The following is a 24,272-nucleotide window of genomic DNA, read 5'->3' on the forward strand; positions in this document are numbered from 1 at the left end:
TATTTAGATTACATTACTGATTTGAGTAATCTAATGAAATATGTTACAAATTGCATTTTACAGCATGTAATCTGTAATGGAATACATTTCAAAAGTTACCCTCTCAACCCTGGTTATGTCCACCTATTGCTTGCAGCATGCAACTGAATGAGAATTAGATCTACAAAGTTTGTGCAAAACCTGATGATCCATGTTATTCCTAAATTATATGAGAATGTTCTAAACAGCAGCTTGTGTGCTTCAGTGGAAGCAAAAAACCTGACCTACAAAGAAGTTAAAATGCTCAATGTCACACATTTGCTTACATTTGATTAGTGACCTAGAAATTAGATTTTAGATGAGATTAGATTAGATTCAACATTATTGGCATAGTGCAAAATACAAGTACAGAGCCAATGAATTTAAACAAGTATTTCTTCTTCATATTAAAGGGTTAGTTCACCCCAAAACACAAATTAAGCTTTTTAGTAGAATTTTTCAGCTCTGTAGGTCCATTCAATGCAAGTGTATGTTGATTAAAACTTTGAAGCTCCAAAAAGCATATAAAGGCAGCATAAAATTAATCCATACGACTCCAGTTGTTTAATCAATGTCTTCTGAAGTTATCCAATCTGTTTGGGTGAGAACAGACTAAAATATAACTCCTTTTTCACTGCCATTACAGTCTCTCTGCACAATTGTGATTTCAGGCTCAATTACACCTCCTTCTTGATTGCATGTGCAGAGCACTAGATGGTGCTACAGGAAGTGTACTCAAGCTTGAAATCATGATCGCCAAGGAGACTGCAGATAACAAGATTTATTGCGAAAAGGGAGTTATTTTGGTCTGTTCTCACCCAAAACCGATTGGATCGCTTCATAAGATCTGGATTAAACCGCTGGTATTACTTTTATGCTGCCTTTATGTGCTTTTTGGAGCTTCAAAGGTTTGGTCACCATTCACTTGCACTGAGAGGACCTACAGAGCTGAAATATTCTTCTTAAAGGTTAATTTGTGTTCTGCAGAAGAAATAAAGTCAATAAAGGCATGTAGGTGAGTAAATGATGAGAGAATTTTCATTTTTGGGTGAACTATCCCTTTAAGTCATAACTTTTACTTAAATTAGTTTAAATCTTAAAACTTTTTACTTATAGATTTAAATAAAATTTTTTGATGTGGGCTCAGACTTCTGGACCCCATTGTATATCATAGAGAGTGAATATTATCTTACCTGCAGCAGTAGTTCTCTGAGTCTGTGTAGCTGTGACTCCAGTTGTTTGTTATGGTCCTCCAGAATCTGCATGCGTGTCTCTAGACGGGTCTTGTGCTGGCGAAGGACTCGAGCTTCGGCCAGGAGCTCCTCGTCCTGCTGGCCGGCTGGTGAATCTGGTCCTGATTCCAGCAGGTGGGGGGATGCTGCTGCCTCTTCATGCCTCCACTTCAACCGCCGATACTCGCCCTGCAGCACCCTGCAAGAAACAATAGCATCATCACAGTCAACATCCTCATTTACAACATCACTTGCGTTCTCCGGCAGCAACGTCATCATCAATGACATCCTCATCATTAGGTTCATAATATCCTCTACTTCTGGGCAAAAACTGTTACATTAAGAAGTATTATAATGCACACAGACCCCACCTTACACAAAACATATGATATGATCATATGTTTCTTTACTCCTCAATTTAGCATTACATACACCATATACTTGTCATAAAACATGACAAAACAGTCATAATTAAAAAAAAAAAAGTTTATCATGACAATTTTCACCACACCATATTTTTTTCTGCTACATATTAAAGCAACAATAATTTGCAGCTCTCAGCTACAGGTTTGTTTTTGTCAAGTCAACCTTTATTTATAGAGCACATTTAAAACAACAGAAGTTGGACCCAAAGTGCTTTTCAGATCAAACAAATAAATAAATAATGACAGAGTGACATAAAAACAGATTGATATAAAGTTACATTTACATTTGACATTTATGCATTTGGCAAACGCTTTTATCCAAAGTGACTTACAGTGCCCTTATTACATAGACAATCCCCCCGTAGCAACCTGGAGTTAAGTGCCTTGCTCAAGGACACAATGGTGGTGGCTGTGGGGATCGAACCAGTGACCATCTGATTAACAGTTATGTGCTTTAGCCCACTACGCCACCACCACTCCAAGTTAAATATAAAACATAATAAAATAAATTAAAACTTTTAAATACAGCATCATATTTAGGACCTATCACAGAAAAGGCACGGTCACCCTTAGATCTATAGTAGCAACGAGGAACCCTCAACAGAAGTTGATCAGAAGACCCGAGTGCTCTGGTGAGGGAGTAAGGATGTAGAAGGTCACTGATATATTGGGGCATGAGACCAGATAGTGCCTTGTAGACAAAAATCAGAATTTTAAAATCGACCCTGAATTTCACAGGAAGCCAGTGTAGAGATGCTAAAACCTCTTTCTTGACCCTGTTAAAAGCATAGCTGCCATGTTCTGAACCCGCTGTAAGCAGGATAATGCAGTTTGGGGGAGACCAATGTACAACGAGTTACAATAGTCTATCCTTGATGTAATAAGTGAGTGGATCACAATTTCCAAGTCTTTATGGGAAATAATTTTTTTATTTTAGCAATAGATCTAAGGTGGAAAAAGCTACCCTTTGACAACAGCACTGATCTGCTTATTGAAAAGTAACGAGGAGTCTAAAATCACTCCAAGACTCCTCACATGATCTTGTACATTCGATGACAGAGGACCTAACTGGGCAATCAGGCTAGGTAAGGAGGACATGGAGGAACCTAAAATCAGAACTTCAACTTTGCTTTCATTTAATTGTAAAAATCATGTTTGCCAGCCAATGTTTAATATCTTTGAAGCAATTTAGGGCATTCTCAGATTAACAATTCTTGTCTACACTCACTGCGAAATACAATTGTGAATCGTCAGCATAACAGTGATTCGATATGCTGTACTTCTGAAAAATAGAGCTAAGAGGAAGCATATACAGTGAAAATAACAAGGGTCCTAAAATCGACCTTTGAGGGACACCACACTGTATTTCGATGTAGAAGAAAAATGACCTACATTTACAGAGAACGTCCTTTCGTTTGACCACTGGAGGGCCATACCTTGGATGGCAACAGTACATTCTAGATGATTGAGAAGGATATTATGGTCGATTGTGTCGAACACATCACTGAGATCTAATAAAACTAAGATGACAGGTGAACCTGAATCCATGGAAAGTAAAATATCATAAGTGACCTTCAACAATGCAGATTCAGTGCTGTGCAAGTGTCTGAAACCAGACTGAAATGTATCTAAATTGTTAAATGTATTTAGATAGGAGTAGAGCTGCGAATAAACAACTCTCTCCAAAATCTTGGAAATAAAAGGCAGTTTGGAGATTGGTCTGTAATTGTTGTGTATTGCTGGATCCTTTTTTTTAAACAAAGGATGTATAATTGCATCTTTAAAACTACTTGGAACAACTCCACTTGCTAAGAAGCTATTAATTATAGCAGTTACACAGGAACTGGTAGTTATGAAAATGTATTTAATAGTTTTAAACTCCCCAAACCTTCTATAACATCATACGTATGCGCTCGCAGAACAATCCACATTGAAATGTGCTGCACAAACTTTTAAGATCAGACTGAAATGATCAGGAACTTTCTCTCCTTTTCTCCCCAATTTGGAATACACAATTCCCAATGCTCTCTACGTCCTCATGGTGGCGTAGTGACTTGCCTCAATCCTGGTGGCGCAGCACGAATTCCAATTGCCTCCGCATCTGAGACGGTCAATCCACGCATCTTATCACGTGGCTTGCTGAGTATTCTCTGCGGCATCCATGCACATTATAGCAACAACAAGGAGGTTACCCCATGTGACTCTACCCTCCTTAGCAACCAGGCCAATTTGGTTGCTTATGAGACCTGGTTGAGTCACTCAGCATGCCCTGGATTCAAACCCGCGACTCCAGGGGTGGTGGTCAGCGTCAATACTCGCTGAGCTACCCAGGCCCCATGATCAGGGACTTTGTTAAAAACAAACTTCAACTAAGGTTTGGTTTCTTCAGAGGCAAATGCAGAGCAGCAATATTTTTAATTGTTGTAGCGCTATTGAATTTTGCACTTTAGTGCTCTTTAAGGGAAGAACACATTGGGACAATGTATTCTACCTCTTCTGGATCCCTCTTACACCACATGCATACTTTCTTGTAAGATTCTTGAAAGCATCTACCATAAAATATTAATATATTAAACAATGTGCATATTTGCAGCAGTAGGCACAACTTCAATATGTTACAGAAATACAGGAGACTGGGTTTACTGCTGCCATCAACCAGCTCTTTCTATCCTGATAATGACAGCAAGACACCTTGATTTATTCTGGAGGTTAAGTTTTCTGATACCCTGCAGTCACTAACAATTAATCTTGCTTTATTGAACTATTACTCACCTATAACAAAGCAAGACCACATGAGAGCATGACTTAAAGGTCAGGATTTATGCTCAAGACTCACAGCTATAACAGTATTGTCCTTTGGGATGAAAGGAAATGGCCAGGGTTTTTTGTGTTTCTGATGATGTTTGAACCTGTTAAAGTTCTCAAATACATAGCTCATTCATCTGAAGTGGGTCAAAAGACCACTTCCTGTTTTTGACCTAGAATAACCATCGTAATTATAATAAAAAAAAACAGTTTCCCAGCAAACTATTAGCTCCATCTAAGGAAGTGCAGTCAATCAGAACCAGAAGTCTTTTAATAATACAGACAAATAATTTTACCACTCATTTGTTTCAAACAATTAACATCAATTTAACCAAAAAAAAACTGTAAAAAGCCCATTACTTAGGAACAGTATGGGTACACTGTTTGTAACGTGTTTCTTCTTTACCATTACTGTGCCAGAATGCCATCCAGCCAGCCCCATCCCTTCATCCACATGCCCGCCACATGGGGCCAACACATTTTGGGGCCATTCAGGGACAGACTGGCCACTGGGAGAACCGGGCGGGCCAGTGGGCTGGCCACGAAATGGGCGCAGGTAAGCTGAAAAGAGCCGCCACGTCATGCAGAATGGGCCACAAAATGGTGCTGCGATATGCCGAAGGGGGCAGCGATATGCTGAAAAGGACAGCTTTTGGGCCAGTTGCTATGTAAAATCCCAGGCCGATTTCTCTTCGCAGTCCACCCCTGCTTGCAGCAAACCAGAACACACAAAATCACTCCAAGGCAGAGAATGTTTCTGATTGGGTAGTTTTCTAATTGGCTAAAAACCTTGACACAGCAGTTTACAGAGTTTTGCTGTACAGAGACAGTGATTTCTCAGGACACTTATTTTAGAAGGAAGTACAAACATTTTTTGCATGGTATCACCCCTAAAAAAAACTTGCTTATGGCACCTTTAATACTACAACGAGGAGTGTAAACACTGTGGCTCTGGAAATACACTGGAAATACACACAAATATCAGAAGGCTTTTGCATGCCACCACTGCCATTTAAAAAAAACGATTTAATTCCTTTTGGCGCACCATTTACATGTTTCAGCTACAAGTGTGAGAGTGTGAATGTATGTGTGTCACCGGCTGTGCCCTCACCTGTTCTCATTCTCCAAGCGGTTTAGAGTGCACTGCAGCTCCTCTCTGTCCTGGCAGTCCAGGTGGGCAAGCAGGTGGCCGTGGGACGAGTCTTGCTCGAGGTTGGGGCTGGAGTGACGTAGGAGGTACTGATCTTCATCCCTGAGTCCCCCCCACACAGGAAACAGTGCACACTGAGCACATTAGCAGAGCCACAAAGCAGCACACATACACCAGCGCACCAGGGTGTGACAAAATTCAGTTTTGAGTTGAACTGACAATGCCCAGTGTAATTAATTACTGTAATCTAATTAATTTTAACTCTTAGTGTAATGTGTTACATTTTAAATTCTTGGAATCAGATTACAGTTACTGACTTTCAATGTATTTAATTACTTACTAGTACATTATAGGGTTATAAATCAACTTACAGTGGTTATGAGAGTTTATTTTAATTTCATTAAATTACTCCTTAAAATTAAATTCAACTTTCTGAATCCCCTTGCCACCCCAGTTCAAATTCAGTAACTGAATTGGTATGTAAAAGGTGCACAAAGTAATTATTTTGTTTATGATGCACTGATACATAGCAGCGCAGATTCAGCTTCATATTAGGGAAATACATTTCTGATGTCATTGTAGGATACTATTCACAGTCAGCCATGATTAATACCCCCAATTACAGGGGATTATCCAAATAAAGTGAGTAATATTCAGCTGGTCATGTGATCTCAACATAGCTGCACTTATGAATGTGCGCCCAGCACCATATGTAGAGTAAAGCAGCTTAAGACTGATATTACTAGAGTCTTCAACTGAGTAAACATTTAAAAAATGTTGTATGGTATTATTCAGTTCTTTCTATTTAAAATGGTTGCAATTAGCAAACTTTCAATAAATGCACCTTTAAAGGCATTCACAATTAAACTCTGAATTGCACACAACCCTGAAGCGTACACAGCGCCAAGCAAGCACACAAAGCAGCAGGTACATAAGCCAAACACACAGTACAGCAGGTGCATATCTGCATGGCACACATGCATGCATATTTTACATACAACTCTGGAAAGCATCCTTAAAGTGTGCACAGGCATCATCCATAAAACAAATAGCAGCATGGTTGTTAAACAAGCTGAGAGCATCCAAACACACACACACACACTCTCTGTAATGATGCCATTCTCTGTAAAGTCAAATACAAAAAGCTTAAGAGGCCGTCAGTGAACAAAGGCCTCTTATAGACTGCTGAACTGGAGGATATTTGGTAAGATCCGGTGAAATATAACATTAGACCCTGTCAAATAGCTATAATGAACTACTTACAGTTTCTCTTTAACTGTTTGGAATGGAAAAATAGCTTATTACTAACAGAATATTGTGCAGAATTGAAACAGTAGAAATTATTCCTTGATAAATGTTACAAACAGTTGTACTGTAGTCACGTGTCCTCATTACATGGCATGATTAATTCAGCGAGTAGCATCCAGTTATCGTCTGGAAAATAAAACCAGTTATCTTTAATTCACTATTGAGTTAAACGGTCATAACTTATGGCAAATGTTACATTTAGATTGTTAAAATGTTAAAATCTGAATTACTTTTGGTTAATTCGTTACACTGGAAATAGACACAGTATTTCATACAGTATGCTTTGTTGCAGGGGCGGAGCCAGGATGTTTTCAAAGTGGTGGCCAGGCAGCGGCAAGAGATAAGTCTGTGGTGGCACAGAAATGTTCGGGCAGCAGTTTTATTTCGTCGGACTGGGGGGGGAGGGGGGGGGGGGGTTGAGTGGATACAATGACACCCGGGATGGAGAGGTGCGGCAACATTGGTGTTTGCACATGTTAAGTTTGTACATTTGTACAGAGATGATTTGACATCTAAAGAACTAAATTGTGCCAAAAAATTACTAAAACAGCAATTTGCGAGTGGGGTGGCCAATGGGGTCCATGGTGGCCCTCGCCACCCGCTAACTACAGTTAACTATATCTAAGCTATTTAAAGAATAAACTATTTTTCAAAAATATTAATAAAATGGTTATATGCTTATAGTTACTACAATATTCCTATATTTTATTTCATTAAAATGTTTGTATTGGGTTCAAAAAACATGGTGAAAGCATTAAATTCTACATAAATGTGTACTTAATATACACTAATAAAATTATAAAATTGCCTATTTAAAATAACTGATTCGCAATATAGTGATAAACAGCAGCAATTAACTGAATATTTTGCTTAAAAAAAGAAGGCAAAGTCCCTTTAAGGCTGCGCGGTTCTCAAGTGAATCAGTGAATCATTATTGTGAACTAGTTCATTTACATGAACCATTTGAAAGAACCTACAAACTAAAATGAATCAGAGTTTCGAACACTAAATATAAGGGAAACGTTTATTTTAACTGGTTCATTTACATGAACTGTCCGAAAGAACTGATTCACTTAAAGGAATATTCTTATAGTGAATATTCAAATGACATAATATTGATTCCTACTACAATTTATTTCAACTCATCCCTCCTTTTCTTTAAAAAAAAAAAAAAGCAGTAATCTGGGTTCCAGTTTGGCACTTACAATGGAAGTGAATGGGTCCAATCTGTAAACATTAAAATTTGCACTATTTCAAAAGCATAGTCACAAGACATAAACAATATGCATATAAACATTATTTTAGTGTGATTAAATGTTTTTTGTGTGTAAATGTATATCCAATTTTACAACTTTTAAGTGCTTTAATAAAACTAGAAGCTTAGCATTTCTACCTTTAAACACTCCAAGAATTGGCCTCATTTAATTCCATTTTAAGTGCCTTTTTAAAGAAAAAGAAGAACAAGTTAAAAAAATTTTTTTTTTGTGATAATAAACATTATGCCACAAATGCTTTCGATTGAGCTCAACTTTAATTGAGTATGCCTTTAAATATGCCTTTAAATTATTTGTTTTCAGTGCAACAGGAGAGAGGGGGGGTTTAGGTGAGCTCTGTGCTGCCTTGACTCTCAGCTGTGATGATTTGACCTCTTTAATGAGTTGAGTTATGACCTTATTTCACATATATATGCTCATAATTCATCAGCTTATGCCTTTCCACCGGCTGCAGCTTTTTCAGTGGCATTTCATTATCCCGTCACCTTCCTTCTCACTCTCTCTCTCTCTCTCTCTCTCTCTCTCTCTCTCTCTCTCTCTCTCTCTCTCTCTCTCTCTCTCTCTCCTGTCACCAACCCAGTCTGCTCCATTCATCCCTACTGTTGTGCTCCTTAATCACACAGACTTAATACGATGAAGAGCGGATGCACACATTGTCATGGGTTGTTTTCATTACATTTTAAAATGAATGTGACTGCCCAGCCTCACCAAACATAACGCAAACACACATGGCCATGCACACATACGCACGCCCCTGCACAGGGATTTAGCAACTGTGACAGATCAGAGTATGTGTGGGAGACAGCATACTCACAAACTTTCATCTGGAGAGAGATTGTCAGTGAAAAAGGAGCAGCTCTGGTTTTCCATTTCTGCCAACCTGAAAAGAAAGCGAGAGAGAGAGAGAGAGAGAGGGCATGAAATGAACAATTCATATTACTGAGTATAGGTCACAACATAAAAAAACTGTATAAGGGCAAAGCCACTGTGCTCTGTAATTTGTTGTTGTGACAAGGCTCTTATTCAGGACCAAGGACAGTGACTTCACACATAAACAGCAGAGAGAGAGAATAGCATATGGTCGGCAGGGGAAACGATAAAAGACAGCTGTGACTCATCAAGACGTCTCAGCAACTGCATAGGAGAAGCCTTAGAGCGGTTTCTCCAACACAAATTCACATGTTGTCTTATCTGTGACTTTTCTGATACCGCGCGTGACTAACCTGGGTGGCAAATTGTCATTCGACCTCCGGAGCTGTACCTCCCGGCTTCACCCTCTGTACCTCCCGGCTTCACCCTCTGCTCTCCATTCCCATGAAAAATCCACAGGAGAATCAGTTCCCCTTTCACTTCATTTGTCACATGATCTTTTATGATGTAACCACCTCTCCTGGGTATTTTCGGCAACACTGCTTGCATGTTTTCATTCCCCGCCACAGGTGGCACAATAGAAAGTGAATATATACAGATCTTCAATGCACTTGGCAGCTTAGATGACATAGATATAGCTGATATATCAAGCATGAACAATGGTCTATAATAGTCAAGTGTTCTTGTGCCACCCTAGAAATGACAGAATAGAATTTCTTCAATAAAGTATGAGACAGCGCTATTTTTTTTCTCCCTTTTTCCTCCCCAATTTGGAATGCCCAATTCCCAATGCGCTCTACGTCCTCATGGTGGGGTAGTGACTCGCCTCATTCGGGGTGGCGGAGCACAAATCTCAGTTGGTTCTGCGTCTGAGACCGTCAACCAACGCATCTTATCACGTGGCTTGTTGAGCGCATTACCACGGAGACATAGCGAGTGTGGAGGCTTCACGCTTTTCTCCGCGGCATCCCCACACAACTCAACCACCACCAAAACACTGAAAGTTTGTATTAAGTCTTACACTGAGACACACAGGATCACATGTATCTCAAAGCAACACTGATCTCACCCCGTGTAACTAAAAAAAAACGAATAACCCCTTTTCATAAGATAAAACAACACATTTAACATTTAGCTGAACTCAAAATATAACTAAAATTACTTTTAAATGTTAGTTAATAAACCTCCCAAACAGTCCCCAAAACCTACACACACCTACCTCATTAATTACGCAAACACAACAGCCAATAACAAGTCCCCAAGCAGAAACATCAACAGACATTACAGTTTCCTGGAAAGGACTATAATCCTATGTAGTTTTAACACATGATGTTTATGTAGATAGTTATAACTTACATGATATGACTTGTGTGATAGTTGTAGAATGACCATATGCTGTTTGCCGAATGTTAACAAGCGAATGAACAGTTTTAAATGCTCTGTTGGTTTGAGCTTCTTCTTATTTCAAGAGGGAAATTTGTCTTAAATCAAAGTAAGTCAAGATTGAGCAGACAAGCAGCATTAGACAAAGTAGGTTAATAAACAACTATTGTTTTGTACCCTATTATTGGGGATGAGGAAATTACTTTAACCCTTAACTCTTCAAGTCACACAATATTGAATGCAATATGCTGCATTAAAAATGGAATAAAACACAGGGTATAAAGTACTTCTGTAACACTGTTGAATGCAGACACAAACAACAAAAGACTGTCTGCTTGAGACTTGAATAGATACATAAAAAGGAGCCCGTACACAAGAACATGCAGTTTAACCAATTCAGTGACCCAGTGGTATCATAATCAATGGCTTAACAGACAGCATTTCATTTTGTTGAAATGTATTTTTTATTGTTTGTGTAACTGAAAATAATAACAAGCACATGCCCAGTCTCTCTCTGCGGAAGCAGAGTTAAATCTATTTAGTTTGATTGCGTAACGTTCGAAATGTGTATGGGGCAGTTTTTGACTAATATTAATGTAGAAAAATAACTAATCACTGTGATTTTGACAATCTTGGAAGCTGGTCTGGTATAAAATCTGTGTACAACATACTGTATACTGACTACTTAATGTTGTTCTGATGATGTCACAACCAGCTTGTTTGAGGGCCCACCAAGTAAAAACTGGTTCTGGCGCGTTGATCGTTGTACACCCATGCAAATTTTCATTATAATTTTTTAATTAATACATTTCCAGCATTAGTTAACTCTTGTTATAAGACATCCGAGTTATTTTTCTCTATCCGAGAAGACTTTGTTCTCTGTTAGAATGATAATAGGATGTTGAAATGCAAATGAAATATGCCCTCTTAAAAGTTCTCAGAACAGACATGCCATAATTTAAAATATATAGTATATGTATCAGGAAAATATTTCTAAGTTATATTAGTAATATTTTTTTGTGCTTGAAGAACATTATGACAATTGCTTTTAACACGGTTTAAACAGGTTTTAGATTCTACAACTTGTTTGAACAGTGTTAAAAGCAATTGGCACAAGATGAAAACAAGCATCTAACCAGTGTACTTTCTTAAAGTACATTATATTTGAACTTAATATATACTTCCCCTAATGACATTTGTAAAAGCTATACTACCTCACCACTTCATTAGTAGCAGCCAAAGGTTCTCTGTGTGCATTTGAAGAAAGCATGAAATAAGTGCAATAACATGATGGTACTTTTAATTAGTGAATAGGTATGTTAATGTATTTGTAGTACACTTATCATGAAATAAATATATTTTAAATACAATTTGGTTTATTACTTTTTCACTAGGGGTCTTCTGCTGTTGTAGCCCATCCGCCTCAAGATCCAACGTGTTGCACATTTTGAGATGCTATTGTGCGTACTACAATTGTACAGAGGGTTTAACTGTTGTACAATTGTACAGAGGGAGTTACCGTAGACTTTTTCTGTCAGCTAGAACCAGTCTGATCATTTTCTGTTGACCTCTGTCTTCAACAAGGCATTTTCGTCCACAAAACTGCCACTTACTGGTTGTTTTTTTGCAACATTTTCTATACACTCTAGAGACTGTTGTGTTTGAAAATCCCAGGAGATCAGCAGTTACAAAAATACTCAAACCACCCCATCTGGCACCAACAATCAGGAATTTCAACACAGCTTATCTTGTGTTTTTTAGCACAGCTAGAATGCTGTATTGACCAATCAACAACCAGCTCTGGAACAATTTTTCTGAAAGCGCAAGATCCACAGAACTTTCCACAGGTTTTCTCTATGCCTCCATTAACACTTCTGCTGCACCATCCAGATCGACAAAGGTGTCCACACAACAGGGAGTTCACAATGGTCCCTTTGCTCACTATTAGCAATGCAGGGGTAAAACTTTGCTTTTAGCAATGCTTTGCACATTTCCTGCCTCAGACAACCCTTATGTGAGAGACCAGGGAGATTTCACTGCCTTAGAATGACAGCCTGTGAATTAGCGCCAGTGTAAGAGCCTCTACAGAGACTCTAATTAGGAGTGCTAAGTGCATTCATGCCCAGTTGTTGGGAACAGCTGCCAGAAAATGCTCAAAATTCATCCTAAGGATACAGCAGTGGAGTGAAGAACCTGCATGCAGGATAGCACTGCCTCAGAGAATAGCAGGAAGTCGATACATATTCTCCCTCCAGGTGTCCTTCAGCCAATGACAGCTGTGCTAGCTTTCCTGGTAACCCCTCCGCCTGGCTTTTATGACTCCTAATGGAACCGGTTGAGGCATCAATAAGATGGAAAAAACTTTTCCCATTCAAGTAGATAGGAGCTGTAGTTATCGCTTGTTTCAATAGAAAAAAGCTGCCCGGGAGCATTCCAAAGATGGCCACCGACTTGCCTTGAAAGTAACTGTGGGTTGTGTCTAGAAGGTAACCCCCGGGCGCCAAAAGTAAAAAAAAAAAAAGAGGGCGGGCTTACTCCAGAAGGGGATTGCGCCAACTCCAAAAGGGGGCATCACTTCCACATATGGTTAGGGAAAGGGTTAATTTAGGGGCACCTCATATCTTCGATGGCTGACTGTACTTTGCTTTTTCGGAGCTCTGCCTGCAGCTTCCCGAAAGTCTTGTGAGAGCCGCATTCGATGTTCATATCGATTTTTAATTGTTTTTAATTGGAGTCCTCCAGAAACCCAACACCTTCCCCAACTCCTAAACCTAAATCTAACCTTAACCCTACCACTAAATCTAACCCTAAACCTAACCTTAGTAACAGCGAATGATACTCTTGCAAGACTTGCCTGGCGTGATACCTTCTGGATACAGCCAAAACTTTGATGACAACGGCACTCGAGAATTAAATACGCACTGCGATGTGGTCATGTGACAAATGTAATGCGGTCATTTGATAATGTAGCATACCACTGTTTGAAAATGTCTGAAAAATAGTAGGCAATGTACAGTAATATAGGCAGTACTGCAAGTAGTAAACTAGTATTCCATTCTGAACATAGCCATCAAACCCAGCCCTTTACTGGCAGCCTAAAATATCAGTTGATTTATCCTCACATCCCCTCAATCTAGAGGTCGTCCAATCAGTCCTCTGTATTAGCATATATACGCAAGTATGTGCTCTTTACTGAGCATCTTCCTTCCCTCAGCTATGACATTCTCTTCCTGCGGCATGTCTAGCACCCTTAGAGCAAATATGACATCCAAAACATCTGATGTGAATTTAATTTTCTATTAGAGCTTGAAAGGAGCCTTTACAATGAGGGAAATAATGTGCTACTTCATGTAGCACACTCTCACTCTATCTCGCTTATTTCATGAAGCACTATCAGATAAAACTAAATTAAAGGGATTTTCCATTGGGCTACAAAAAAGATGCTTCATTCTTCTTGGAGAAAAAGAGGCATCTCTATAGATACAAAAGACTTAACCTTACCTATTTAGCCGACACTTAGATCAACGTGTAACATTTAATAACGTATAAGAGCAAGAAAATGAATGGAAAGCTTAAGAGTTTTTTAAAAGCAAATTGAGAACAAAGAATCAAACATGAACATGCAATAGACAGGGGGAATAGAAATGAACTGCACCTGTGCGTATTATCATTATTTGCATATGTTTATATGTCTATGTTGTTTTAGAGTCCGATTCACAAAAGGAATTATGCGTATTAATTTCACTTTTAGTTTTTAAAAACCTGCAACTTTAATACCTTCATGTAATTAATTAACATTCTGTTAGACATCTTATGGTTGATATCAAAATATTTCAATATTTGTCACGCACCTGACAGTTCAAATTAATGCTAATTTATATGTGGCCCACAATGTAAGTACACAAAAATACACAATCAACCTGGATCTAATTACTACTACCATAACTTGAACATATCCACAGACATCACTTTAAATAGCAAATTATGTTAACATTTGTGAATCTCGTTCATTCTATAATGAGCCTGATTTGCATAGAAAGGAGGCGTGACATTGACTTCATTTAAATACAAATCTCACAGTACTATACCAGCACACATTAGCAGTGTTTCTACTATCAGGCCAAATAAGTCCGTGCTAGTGAGTGCCAGGGCCAGTTGCGTTCCTACTGTCATTTCAGGGGCTTCATCGTGCCTCCTTGAGACTTCCTCGGAGCCAAAGGTTGATTTACCCTTGGGCCAAAGAAGGCCAACTGGGTCAAAGGCGGAGTTTCACTGAGTCAGGCTGCTTTCCACCAAGCAAATAGCAAAATAAGCAAAAACCGGCAGCTTCAGTCTACACCAAATTCATTTTGAAGGCTAGCTGTAATCTAGAGTTGTAATCTACCTTGGTTTGAGCTTCCCTCTTGCTTGTGAAATGGGCAGGGTATGTGAAGTTGGATGTTAGGGCAAAGTTGCAGGGTTATTGGCCCAATGGTAGGAATGCAGATCCATTTTGGTCTTGCAGCTCGAGGTCTGAGGCTATTGGCCCAGGCTGACTAGTTGATAGGCCTGGCTTGCTATTTGTGTTTGATTAAGGTGGATTGTGGGTGCATTGCATTTGAATGTTATGCAGGGTTTTGTACTAATATACCGCACATTAAAGTGATGCTAGTCTTTTGGGAATTGGCTCCAGAGAAATTATATCACAAAGGTTCAAAGAGCCTTTGTGAAAAAATGTAGCCTTTTGATTACAAACTTCTCATCTCCACAATACAGTCTGACCTGCAACAAGCTAAAACAATGATCTAAAAAAAAAAAAAAAAATAGTGTTAAAAAAACTCTCCTCCCAGTGTGTTTGAAAATTTCTGACATTTTTGTCTATAATTTAGTCAAGGCTGTTGGCACTCTGTGAGCTGAATATCTCAGAACATTTAACACATTCTGTCAGAGGAAAAACTGACCCCTGTGAAACATTATAACTGGTGAGAGTTGAATAAAAACAAGGAATGTTGTTCTGAGCAGGAACAACTAATGAAGACTGCACTGATTTGTGTTGGGCGAGACCAAAGATGGCAAGAAAGAGAGAAGAAACTGAAGTGATGAATTAAAAAGGAAAAGAATATAGAGAAAAGCAGGTAATGGTGAGAGATCAATATTAGACATTGAAAGGCAGAATCAAGCTTATGATGAAGGAGGCTGACAGATAAAAAGGGCCCAGAAGCAGAGAGAGAGAGGGAGTTCTGGTCTATTTGTAGTACAGATAAGAGCTGCAGCAGGGTGTGAGCTGTGACAGTTGGCAGCACAGTGTGGTAGGGTAGTCAAACGGCTGCTCTGTGTGCTCGTGTGTGTGCTTGTGTGTGTATGTTTGTTAGTTGGCAAGTTAGATGGGGCAGAGGACCATTTTGATGATCTTTTGCTGCAGTAAAACCAAACCTGTCACATTAGGCTGTTAGCTTCACTGAGCACACAACTTAAAGGAAAATTTCACTCCAAAAGCAAAATTCATTCATTATTTGCTTACCCTCATGTCATTCCAAACCTGTATGCTGTTATTTTCCATGGAACACAAATAAAAAAGAATATTCATATAGCCATTTCATTTCAGCTTGGGTGTTTTCAAATAGTTTTATTGTAAATGATGCTGAATGACAATTGTTTGTTGGCTCTTGTAACAAATCGCATTGCAGAAAGTTTGAATATGTGGGAGTGCAGATAGATTTTAAGGCTAGCGAGATGGGGAAGATTTTATGTGAAAAATTTCTGCCTGTAACTCACATAAAGATATTGTATGGCATCAGAAGTCTTGAAATACTGAGTTGGTCAGACTAATTTTGGTGCTTTTTTGTCATTTTTTGGAGCTCAGTAACACTCAGCCCCGATTACTTTCATTTTATGGAAAAGAACATTGTGACAATTCTGCTAAACATCCCTGTTTACGTTCCACAGAAAAAAATAATAAGATTAAATGGGTTTGGCGTGACATGAGGGTAACTAAATGATGAAAGATTGTTTATTTTTGGGTGAGAACAAATGTGTTTTTGTGTTTGTGTGAGGATGACACAAGTCCAAAGAACAGCTGTAGCCTCTATACCAGAAAAAATGCCAAATTTCAAATCCCATGGCTAGAACTGTGTGAATGCATGAATGAGTATTAAATGTCCATGTGCAAGCAAGTGCATGTGTCTATGAGTGTAGGCTTGTGTCATGTGCACTACGTCCAGGCCAGAGCGGAGACTGATCTGTGCTGGCAGCTCTCTTGAGCCCTCAAGACCAGCCTCATGGAGCTTTCATTCTTCTACTGGAAAGCAGCTGACCCCTGTCCACCCCTATGCATGTTATCTCTCCCTCTCTCTCTCTCTTTCTTGCTATCTCGCTCACTTCCTCACGGGCTGTTGTAACGGCCTTGCTGTTTGGAACAGAGTGTCCATTCAAAGAGGATCAATATGCCAATCAGAGCTCAGCGGAGTGAGAAGGGTGGCTGCTGGGAGTGTGTCAGGACAGAAGTGATCACTGTCTGTGCAAAACTGAACTCCTACCTGCTGGCAAAGTGCTCGATCCGGCTGTGTGTGTCTGCGTGAGGCAGCCTGGGAGATGAGCAGGGCCTGTTTAAACACACAAACACATATTTTAGCACAGTAACTTGTTATGGATGAATGCTTATGTATTGCATCCTAAGGATTAATTGCTTTTGAGTCCCTTTGAATAAAAGTGTCTGCTAAATGAATAAATGTAAATGCAAACAACATAGTGGTGAACTAGGTCACGTCCAGTGTTGGAGAGTAACTAAGTTAAGGATAATGTCCAGTCAGCTGGTCATTATTGCAGAACAAATCCTGACAGGGTGATCCTTTTGTATAATTTTTAACCTGCTGACTGCATTATCATTTTATTACAGAGCTACTTACTAAATTAATAAATAAATGGACATGAAATATTGATAATATATTGAAAGTTTAGTTTATTAGCTTACTTGACTGCTTACATCTACTGTATGTAGGAAGCATAAATTGCCAGAATGAGCGGTCGGTTACAGTAAAGTGTTGTCAAGGACAACAGTCATAATTGATAAATATTTCATCACTGAATATCATGACTGACCAATAACAATCCAGTATTCCCAAGAGCTGTGTAGAAATTAAAAGTAGTGAAGCTACTAACCTCACTATATTTTTCAGTAGCATGACACTCAGTGTTGGGTAAATTACTTCTGAAATGTAATCTGGTACTGTTTACAAAATACACACCCCTTTGGGAACCTCTTTTGAAGTCAAGACTGATATGTAATGTAATCTAATTACAAATACTTGATTTTTTGTAATATGAAACATCCAGATTACAGGCAGTCCATTACTATCCAACACTAATCACATTAGCTCAGGTTTTTACAAAATAGTGTATCTTTTCTAGTATCAAGTTAACTTTCCAACAAGTGGCAGTGTATCATCACAAAACGTTACATTACGAGTAGCTTGTAGGTTGGCACGGTTTCAAAGTAGTTTCCCCAACACTTGTCACATTGAGAGTCCCTCCCTCCCCACTGTCACAGACAAATACCATTCTGTTTCCAAATTCTCCACTTATAAACCTTCAAACAGAGCACATGGGCACTAAGGAGTGATTCTCATCAGCAGAGACATGAGGGTAAGACTCACGTCTCAGAGCTCTCCACCTCCAGCACTGATTGGACGGGCAGGTAGCCCCTCTGAGGGTGTTTACTGAAATACTGCTTAGAGCGAAACTTGTTTTTCAATGTCTTAGCAAAGTCTCGCATCTTCTCGCCTGAGGTTGTCTGGAATGATTCAGACAGTACAGGGAGAGAGAGTGACAGAGATAGAGAGAGAGAGAGCGAGAAAGAAAAAGAGCCAGCGGAGAGAAAAACATGAAAGAACATGAACGAATGAGATACAACACATCCCCTCCATAACAATCCTCTGACACATGGTACATCAGTCTTTCCTCAGAACATTAATCTTCCTCCCATCTCAATATACAGTATATTATCTCCAGAAAGCCGGTGCATAATAAAGACCCCCGCCAATAAAACTCATACTGGAGCATGGAATAACCATTTAGCAAGTGGCCTTGTGTTGTATTTCACTGCAGGATTTCAATACAGTTTAATTCATATTTATTTTGTGTAATGCTTTGAACAATAGTGATTGAATTTGAAACATTTGAGCAAGCACAATGTTGCCAGTAGGCAAAGAAAAATTCCCTGCAAGAGAGAAAGAACATGTACCGGGGTGTAATACTCCATGATGGGGTAGTGTAGTTTCTTGCCCTTGGTTGTCCGGCCAGTGAGAAAGCATGTCTGGCAGATGTCCACATTGAACTGTTTCAGACTTCGGTATCTGCAACAGTGATGAGGAAGAAAAACAGTTTATGTCCAAATGTATGTGCTAATTTCGGGACTATGGATATATTAAAAATGAATTGTGGCTTCCCTGCCGGAAAATAAAGAAATAAATATCTTAACATCTTAAAGGAATAGTTGACCCACAATTTTAAGATCTGCCATAAAATACTCAACTTCATGTCATTGCAAATCTGCATTAACTTGCTTAGGCGGAACACAAACGAAGATATTTTAATGGCTATCGCAGGCTGTTTTATCAGCACGATGCCATGGATAGTGCCTCGCTTTAAAGCTTAAAATATATCCAAAAGTATCATAAAAGTAGTCCATGCGACTCCTGCATCATATTCCAAGTCTGAAGGCAAACAATAGGTAAGAAACAATCCACAATATAAGCCATTTTGTACTAAAAGGCTTTATTCACGCTATATTCATTAAAACATCTCTTTTTGTGTTTCACATTAGAAAGAAAGTCATACAGGTTTGAAATGACATTAGGGCGAGTAAATTATGACAACACATTTATTTTGGGGTGAACTAACCCTTTAAAACCCCTATGAAATCAATTTTGTGGCTTTTTGTCAATTTCTGTTAGCTTTGAGACCATCTAAACAAAATGTATTTGCTATATAGTCCATTCAGGTTAATGCATTAAGTTTTTTCTTTTAAGGAAAGAAAGAAAGAAATATTTTTTTCCACTAACCTGCAACATTAATTAAATGTAATGGAATTAAAACAACTTAATGTCAAACGTTAAGTTTTTATATTTGGCAGCCTTAGTTAATTTGCAAACACTAAACACTAAATACTATTAACAGTCCATGTAAACCACACCCTCTGCAGTTCTCCAATACAGTCTTGTTGCCTCAAGATCTTTGATCAGAGAAAAACAGCTGACAGAACACATATTTGGAGCTTTGGATAATTTATTTCTACCGGCTAAGAAACACAGATAAAGTTCAGTGCATTCTTGCGCTGGAAAGTCTCAGCATTGCAGCCACTCACCTGAAACCCTTAATAGGGCACTGCTTACAGATGTAACAGCGGGCCTGATGATTGGCTGTCTCGGCAACAGTGACCCGGTGCAGAACAGGAAGCCACACCACTGACTGAGGCTCTAGACTCATCCACTCTAGGAAGTGAGACACCTCGATGGCTGACTTACCAGGAGCCTAAAGTTAAAGCACAGAACACAAGATACACATGATCAAGAATAATTAAATGAAACAAAATACAATCAATGTAGCACAGAGCTGTTTAACTTCAACAAGTGGGACAAATGGAAATATTATTTGAGGCATGTGGGCCAAACCAGAATATTATACAAACAAAAAGCTACTATCTGCAGATGACAGTACTATGACACAGTATAATATTTATTCACTATATAAAACATCAGTGTTTATGTTTCATTTATGTGTCACAAATTTTTTTTTACCTACTGAAGAAATTCAGGCAAAATACTCAAAATGAATTCATAGCTGAGAGAGAAAATCAGACTAAAAGGCAAGTATGCTATTAGTCATAAAAAACAGTCAGGTTTATAAAGCACTAGGACCCACAAAGGAAGTCTTCACTACTAGGTGTATAATTTTATTTTAGTCATGAAAATCTCAGAAAGATTTAGCATGTTAATTTGGGTATAGCAAATTGATAGGATATTGGTTTTGGCAGACTAAATCTGCTAAGCTGCTGCTGAGCAAGTACTGAGATTTTCTACTGCTAGAAAATACACAGACATACTGAGTTAAACACGTGGACATGCTGCTGCACAATTACACCAAACTAGGCCATTGCCTTACATTGAGCATGTACATGCTGCTGCACAACTAGACACACATACAATCCCCATGAAGCAGATTTAGACAGGTGAAGCTGGGATGGAGGTGGGTGTAGAAAAACATTCTTGCAGCGCAATGCAGTGAAACCAGCTTCCATGCAAAACTGAGCAATTTAAATGTTAGACAAAGAGAGAGACTGAAGTTGGTTGGCTACCCGATAACATGTCAGAGAAACAATCAGCTCTGACCATCACCCTGGTGAGACAAAATTGCGACTCATCAGTAAAGAGCACTTTTTGCCAGTTCTGTCTTGTCTAGCAAATGTGGATTTGTACCCATAGGTGACGTTGTTGCCAGTGATGTCTTGTAAGGACCTGCCTTACAACAGGCCTAGAAGCCCTCAGTCCAGCCACTATCAGCATATTGCTTACAGTCTGTGCACTGATGGAGGGATTGTGCAGTCCTGGTGTAACTCAGGCAGTTGTTGTTCCCGTCCTGTACCTGTCCTGCAGGTGTGATATTTTTTTTTTACAATAACGGAAGCAGTCTGGGAACAGTGTTGGGTCATCTGCATTTAATCAACAATTAGCTGATAAGTCTGTAATGTAATTTACATATTCTTTTTATGTTGGCATTGTTAGCTGGCAACCTCATGCTGTTGTGATTTAATATGTTTCAAATTCATGTTCCAGTAGAATATGTAAATAGTATGAGAGAATGCAACTGATGTGCCTTTAATATGGAATTTATTTGGCTAATAATTCACATTTGTTGGGTTAAATGTCCAAAAAGCAGTAATATTATGGAAACCATTGTGCTAAGCTAAAGGGAAATGTCATTAATAAAAAGACATATGGGCTTGAAACAACATGATGGAGAGTAAATGATGACAAAATTTTCATTTTTGTGTAAACTATCCTTTAAACGCACACACACACGCATGCACACACACACACACACACACACACAAAAACATCTGGAAGGTACAAATCTTCCCAGCACCCTTTTAGGAACAGCAACCTTAAAAGAACTAGTGTGATTTGGGGATGCGTAGCCCCATAAAAAGATACAATCTTAGAGAGGTTGCCCCTTGTTACAGTGACATGGTAGGAATACAGATGACAGTAAATAACCCTAGTAAGATCTGAAAATGTGCTAAATTCTCATTAAATACGCACTGAAGATGCAATAAAGGGTTGATTTCCCCGGGGCGCTCTCTGCAGCTTGGGCAAGGCTTCATAATTAACACGAAAATCTCTACCATGTCCCTTTGGAGTGTGCCCTCTCTTTAGAGAGTGTGTGTGTATTTCTTTAACAGTGTTTGTAGTCTGGGTCTGAGACCAAAGTCTTCAGTGTGGATTTGAATGGAACACTCCACAAGTTTCACTGAACCTACAAAAAAGATATTCCAAACAGTCTACATTACAGCCAAATCCGAGAGCCTCCCCTGAGACTGGTCCATAACTTCAAACAAAGTTCACCAGTCTTTTTATGTACACATATGCTCCAGCATCACACATGCACAGCCCAGCCAATCTGCATCATTCTATGTGTCTGATGTGATTAATGAAGTATTACATTACAGTGATAAATAGTGTAATTGGGAGGTACTGAATGGTACTGACTGGCACAACAGTGGCATTCCTTCCAGTAATAAAAAGCCAGACATGGAACAAATGTGAAAAAAAATTTATTTTAATTTTGTTTCTGAAATCGCACACATGCCACTGAAGGATTTTATTAAGGACTGGCACTGCCAAGAGTAAAGGTTTAAGGCCATTCTACAAGAAACCTATGCCCTACACCAATTTTATAATAAGTGCATCAGTAGAATGAAATGCCAGAAGGTTACACTGCAGAAAGCTGCAGTAGCATTTTCAGAAGCATCAAAAAAGTGATGAAAGTTAAGAAATGTATTATTCTCCTTGCATACTGAGCACTGTAATTATGCATTCTCATCGACAGTGATTTGCAAGTTATTAATTTTCAATAAGCGTTGGCAATTTTCAGCAACATAAGCGACCATTGGAGAGCTCAACTTTATGCTAATGAGCAGTGATGTGATGCTACCATTACCAATGGAAGTGCAGATAGTGACTCGCCACTTGACAAAGTTGGATACAGCAGTTGAGTAGGAACGCCTACTAGCAATAAACAACATAAGAGACACTGCGAATCAAGTGAATTAATCGCTGTGAATGGGGCTTAATGCCTGAAATTGTATGCGAGAATGTGATGTCAAACCCCAAAGAGGAGCACTCAGATGTCAAAAATTAAAGGGGCACCAAAGTTGCTATTGCATATACTCATGTAAATGGGTAGCTGCGCCTCTGATGCTAACATGTCTCTCCAGGTATAATAGACCTCCTTGAATGGCACATACTGTATGTTTAAAGGTAACTCTATTACAAGAACGCATGTTAAGTACACCCTGCTTGCAATGTATCAGGCAAGCATTTTCATACTTGCGTAGAGTATGCTTTGCTGAATCAGTCTTACCATCCGAAAGCAACTGCGGACGCTGGGCTCCACGTTGCTCCCTCCGAATGCTGCCACCTCCCCCAGCTGCCGAGGGATCTGAATGGCCTCATGCAACAGCAGACTGAGATGTTTCTGATCTGTCAGTCCACCTGGACCACACACATGTCGGAAAAGGTCTGCAATGCAAACGCAGAGGAACTGTGCTTGAATATTGCATGAGAAAAGTGGCATTCAGGAAAAGGACCAGTTTGTGTCAGTGTGCAGAAATCTAGAGGTGGTCAAACTGAGAGTGTGTGACTTAAATGCGATCTTCAGGTCATGGACGTGTCTTAGGGGTGTGTGAGACTGGACCACTTGCACCTTGAGATATGTTCCCTGCTGAATAGACCAGCATGCAATTCCCATGTTGGTCTAGGCTTGTTATGCTGGTTAGTGCTGGTTTAGTGCTGGTCTAGCTGGTGAACTAGCAAAGCCATGCATTTCACCAGCTAAACCGAGCAAGCATTTTCCAGTTTTGTATACAATATGAATCAGATGGTTAGTGAAAAGACTTTTGGCAACTAGGGAAATTAATGTCCAAAAGGCTCACATTATTCTAAACATAAACATTACAACCGCTAGAGCTAGAGTAGCTTAGTGTTTGTCATGAATCTAGCGATCACTGAACACAATGATCCTGGCAGGAGTGAGAATTTTCTCTGAAGTACTAGTAAAAATAGCAACAGAGGGAACATGTGCCATCTATATTGGCTGGCACCCATTTACACCCACACGTGAACTATCGTCATGCATAGCATAGTCCATAGGCCTCCTATCTGCACATCCATAGTTATAGCAGATGAGCTCTTTACAATCAAAATCAAAGTTCCTTGTAGGGGTTTGACAGTCCAAAACCTTACATTATAGTAGGAGTAATTTTATAGCACAGTAACATTAAACTATATATAAAGATATAGTTGTTTCTGATGGAAACTGAACCCAAAATGCTATACAGTATGTTACATAACCATGTAGTAAAGACTTAAATGCTTTAAAAATTAAAGGGACCTCATCTCTTTGATTTTACCCTTTGGAACTTCATAGATTAAGTTAATGATAAATCTGGCGTCAGTACTAAAACAGCTGCTTCACATTATAAAAGCCTGAAAGGTTAAAACTAAGCGTTAAAAACAACACTGTGCTATGTTTGAAGCAATGTTTGTGTTTTATT

The 24,272-nt window shown here is 39.1% G+C and overlaps 1 protein-coding gene across 1 annotated transcript in view; it reads right to left on the reverse strand.

Moving 5' to 3' along the window:
• Positions 1–24,272, reverse strand: part of LOC127660003 (dystrophin-related protein 2-like) — a 113,999-nt gene that overhangs the window by 4,140 nt on the left and 85,587 nt on the right. The window contains exons 13-20 of the mRNA XM_052150037.1: positions 23,081–23,238; positions 19,806–19,972; positions 18,684–18,795; positions 18,097–18,233; positions 16,981–17,046; positions 9,027–9,092; positions 5,592–5,732; positions 1,212–1,449 (exon numbers count right to left, since the gene is read on the reverse strand). Of these exons, the coding sequence (XP_052005997.1) occupies positions 1,212–1,449; positions 5,592–5,732; positions 9,027–9,092; positions 16,981–17,046; positions 18,097–18,233; positions 18,684–18,795; positions 19,806–19,972; positions 23,081–23,238 (1,085 nt within the window). The remainder of the gene's footprint in view (positions 1–1,211; positions 1,450–5,591; positions 5,733–9,026; positions 9,093–16,980; positions 17,047–18,096; positions 18,234–18,683; positions 18,796–19,805; positions 19,973–23,080; positions 23,239–24,272) is intronic.

This window comes from Xyrauchen texanus, chromosome 19, assembly GCF_025860055.1.
Source record: "Xyrauchen texanus isolate HMW12.3.18 chromosome 19, RBS_HiC_50CHRs, whole genome shotgun sequence".
Classification (NCBI taxonomy): domain Eukaryota; kingdom Metazoa; phylum Chordata; class Actinopteri; order Cypriniformes; family Catostomidae; genus Xyrauchen; species Xyrauchen texanus.